Raw genomic sequence first — 4,702 nt, 5'->3', positions numbered from 1 at the left:
GGTGCTGGGGGATTGAACCATGGTCCCTGTGCTTTGCTTAGCTTAGCTTGTTCTAAGTAGGTGCTTTAGACCACTGAGCCATCTCACCAGCCCCCCCCCCTTCATTTTTAAGATAGAGTCTTGCTAAGTTTCAGGGGCTCGCCTCAAACTTGTGATCTTCCTGCTAGCTGGGATTAGAGGTATTGTGCCCTGGTGCCTGGAACATCCATTCTTTAATGAAATCCAAAGCTATATTTATTACACAGAACTTCCCTTGAAAATTCCTCAACTGGGGCTGGGGAGATGGCTCAGTGCAATAAGCACTTGCCTGGCAAGCAAAAAGGCCTGAGTTCAATCCCTGGTTCCGCAAAAAATAAATAAATAAATAAAAATAAAATTGCTAAAAAAAAAAAAGAAAATTCCTCATGTATACATTCAGTAGCCAACTGTATATCACCACATAGACATCCTGAAATTTAAATTTTCAACAAGTCCAGAATCAAATTCTTTTAGACATTAAGATTGACACTGGATAATTCAACAATAGACAATGCTTATAAACATAATTTTTATGTGGCTAAGGATAATTACAACCCAACAAGAAAGAATCTGGGATGATATTAGGATTATTTGAGAACTAATCTGGTTAGTGTCTCTCTTTTTTTCATATCAGGAATCAAACTCAGGACCTGGCACTTGCCAAGCAGGCACTGTGCCGCTGAGCTACATCCCTGCCCCCCTGGTTAGGCTCTTATCTCTCTTTCTTTTTTTTTTTTGGTGGAATGGGGGATTGAACTCAGGCCCTTGTGCTTGCCAAGGAAATGCTTATTCCACTGAACCATCTCCCCAGCTTCTCTTATAATATAAATCAAAACAAGTTTCACTAATGAAAAATAAATTTCAGTAATAAAAATTCAAAGTATAAGAAAGATTTTTGTTGTTGTTGTTATTTTGAGGAGGGTTTCACTATGCAATTCAAGCTGGTCTTGAACTCACTTTGTAGTCTGGGCTGGCCTCAAACTCACAGCAATCCTCCTGTCTCAGCCTCCTGTGTGTGCATCACCACGTCCGGCAAGAAAGAAGCATTTTTGTGGTGAACCTAAAACTCCTCTAAAAAAGTCTGTTTTGAAAAAGAGAAACATGAGTATATTTATCAAATCTCCAAAGAGGCAAGGGATCTTTTTTTTTTTTTTGCGGGAACCGGGGATTGAACTCAGGTCCATGGGCTTGCCAGGCATGTGCTTATTCAACTGAGCTATCTCCCCGGCCCCAGGGATCTTTAAATAACAATGGAAGATGTAAATAGAAAAGGGCTATTCACTGGGCAGGGTGGCACATGCCTATAATACCCGCACTGAGGAGGCTGAGGCAGGAGTATTACCATGACTTTAAGGTTAGCCTGGGCTCCATGGTGAGTTCGAGGCCAACTGAACTGCAAGGAAAGACTGTGTCAAAAAAAAAAAAAAGCCTGGGGGGGACATGTAAGAGGCAACAAGAGAGAAATTTAACTTCTGTGTCCAATAAATAAAAACATGTGGGGCCAGCCAAATAGCTCAGTGGATTAAAGTGCCTAAAAGCAGGTGCAGGGGCCAGGGGCTCGATCCCCTGGCCTGCCATGCCAGCCCCACCCTGGGGCAAGCTGAGACTGCAATTGAGACTGGGCATGGTGGCACAGTCCTATAACCCCAGCACATGGGAGGCTGTAAACAGGAGGATCACTACGAGTCCGATCTAGTAGTAAGACCCTGTACATCCTGTAGACCCTTCCCTAAAATACAAAAAATAAAATTTTACATATCTACCAATCAAATTAAAAGGCATATATATTAGGAATATATTTCAATAAACATAAAGAATTAATCTCGTGTGTGTGTGTGTGTGTGTGTGTGTGTGTGTGTGTGTGTAACCAGGGATTGAACCCAGGCCCTTGTGCTTGCCAAGCAAGCACTTATTTTACTGAGCTATCTCCCTGGCCCCAAGAATTAATCTCTTTAATGTATAAAAAGTTCATACAAATTGGTAAGAAAAATACTAATTATGAGTTAAGTGGATAAAAAACAAGAAAGAAAAAATAGCTAAGGGGCCAGGGAGATGGCTCAGTAGGATAAGCGCTTGCCTGGCAAGCGCAAGGACCTGAGTTCAATCCCCAGTTCCACCAAAAAAGAAAAAGAAAAAATAGCTAAAAGGAAAATCTGTTCAACCTCACTGAGAATCAACAAAAGCAGAGTTAAAACAAGAGCTAACATTAAAACCAGCATTTATATCTGCATTTCCCTCCTGGCGGGGCTGCTTTCCCACAACCCTTTCAGACTCAGCTTCCTCCCATCTACTATGCAGCAGAATTCTAAGACGCTAGTCTCTCCTAACATTCTTCCAGGTGATGGTGACCGGGGAAAGTCCCAGTCTGTCACATTGGACATCTCCAGCTTGCTGTCTGGCCCTGTTCTACTCTCACTTGCCACATATATCTTAGTTCCAGTTGTTTGCAGAACTCTTCCATATCTGGGTACTTCCACCATATCTGGTCCTCACAGTGGACCAACCTTCACTGTCTTGTTCCTTCTGGAGTCCTTCCCTCATACTGCTGGCCAACCTCCTTCGTACGTCCTTCATGTCCCTGTTGTATCCTTTCATTTTAGTGTCGTAGCACTGAGTACATGGCATTGTGATCACTCATATTATTAGTCTGTCTCCTTCATTGGTCTATGAACACCTTAGGGGACTACATCATATTCATCTATACAGCCCCAGCTCCACATCCAAGCCAGTACATATAAATGTATAATATATATGAACAGATGGATGGACAGATGGACAGATGGATGATGTATGAGCAGAGCCATGTGTGAGGGGAAGTGAGAGATGAGATGGAACAGGTGGGTGGGCACCATACCTCTCGAAGAGCATGCTGGGCTGCACAGTACCAAGCCCGACTCACGAGGGAGGCTTCTTTCTGATCTGACAGAGGCAGGAAGCTCAGGATATACGTGAGCATCTGAAGAAAAAAGACAGCACATTTGAGGCTGTTAGAGCTGGGTGGCCTTCCAAACTCAGTCCAACTGAGAGCACCATGAGTATATTGAGGGCCTTCTTATTTATCTTGGTCCCAAAGCTTCAGGATGTACTCAATTCTTCCTCCAGCCTGCAAGCATCTTTACTGTAAATAAATTTTTACTGAATCCCCATCTGGGTGTAGTTTTGTGCTCTTAAGAATCAAACTTTCTCAGCTGGGTGTAATGGTATACACTTGTAATCCCAGCCTTCAGGAGGCTGAGACAAGAGGATTGCCATGAGTTTGAGGCCAAGCTGGGCTACATAGAGTTCAAGACCTTCTTAGAAGTATAGGGGGACCCTATCTCAAAGGGGGGAAAAAGGCCAAGAATCAAACTTCCTGTTTGGTTTGGTAGAAAGTCCCTGGTGCACTGGAGCAAGATAAACCTAGTTCAACCCTCTACTTGGCCAACTGATCTAAGCCTGGTTTTCCTTATCTATAAAATGGCAATTGTAATGAAATGTAAACAGGCTGCTATGAAAAGCATCACAGCATAGTGTTTTGCATAGATCTAGGACACAACATGTCAGGTGCTCCTCTGATTCTATGATGTCCCTCTGCTTCCTCCTGTCCTCACAGGGCCAGCTTTGAGATTCTCTCTCTCTCTCTCTCTCTCTCTCTCTCTCTCTCTTTCTCTCTCTGGTGGAACTGGGGATTGAACTCAGGTCCTTGCGCTTGCCAGGGAAGCACTTATTCCACTGAGCCATCTCCCCGCCCCTCCCCTCCATCTTCTCCATTGCCAATTTTCCTTCTATGCTGGATGCTGTTAAAACACCATCCTAACAACATCTAGCTTGGGAAGCTCTAGTCCTCCCTCCACCTGTTCTATGAGGCTGGTGGTGCTGAGGTTGGAGGCACTGAAGTAGACTAAGAAAGAGGTCACTAGTGAGGCCAGGAATGATATTAACTAGTCTTCTTCTAGAATCTTCCCTGAGTCCTATGACACTATTTCCTAGGCCTTCTCATTTAGCACTTCCAACTGCCCTGTTTCTGGATTTTTCTGTGCCTCTTAAAGCTTAGACCTAGGTCTTTTGATCTTGTTTATAAAAATAAGTATAATCAATACTTCAAGAGCTTCATATTGTCCTGTTTGCCAAGTAGTAGTCCAGTATTGCCCATGGCCAGTGTTCACTGGGCTCTTTATTTAAACTGTCCAACCACCACTTTTTGGGGGTATGTAGTCCAGATCCTTGCACAAATGCTCTGCCACTAAGCCACAAGCTAGTTCTCAACCCACCCTCACTTTAACCTTAACCAAAATTCATACTTTGTCCCCAGCCTAACTTCCCCCTTCAATGCCAGAAACACATCCTACTTGATGATCCTGGTAATACATCAGACTTATATTCCCTTTCCCCTTTCTCCCATAAACAAGTATGATATAAGGCCAGGTGAACCTAGGCTCATTCAAGTCCCAGGTCCATCACATCTTAGCTGTATGACTTTAGACAAGGTACTTGGCTTTCTAAGGTTCAGTTCCTGTATGTGTAGAATGTCGATTTAAAAAAATCTAGGGCTGGAGAGATGGCTCAGTGGTCTAAAGCACCTACTTGGAACAAGCTCGGCAAAGCACATGGACCGCGGTTCGATCCCCCAGCACCACATGCCAGCCAGCCGCGCCCCCTGGTGGGCTGAGCTGGCCACACACACACACACACACACACACACACA

General features: G+C 44.0%; 1 protein-coding gene across 5 annotated transcripts in view; it reads right to left on the bottom strand.

The window, feature by feature from the left end:
* Lrrc29 (leucine rich repeat containing 29) overlaps window positions 1-4,702 on the bottom strand; it is a 23,781-nt gene that overhangs the window by 8,259 nt on the left and 10,820 nt on the right. For all 5 annotated transcript variants that reach the window (XM_023709431.1, XM_004625879.2, XM_023709432.1 and 2 more), the window contains exon 2: window positions 2,873-2,974. In XM_023709431.1, coding sequence (XP_023565199.1) covers window positions 2,873-2,974 — 102 coding nt within the window. The remainder of the gene's footprint in view (window positions 1-2,872; window positions 2,975-4,702) is intronic.

This window comes from Octodon degus, unplaced genomic scaffold, assembly GCF_000260255.1.
Source record: "Octodon degus isolate 3935 unplaced genomic scaffold, OctDeg1.0 scaffold00011, whole genome shotgun sequence".
Lineage (NCBI taxonomy): Eukaryota > Metazoa > Chordata > Mammalia > Rodentia > Octodontidae > Octodon > Octodon degus.
Note: the sequence above shows the minus strand (reverse complement) of the source record. Positions and strands in the feature narration are given on the sequence as shown.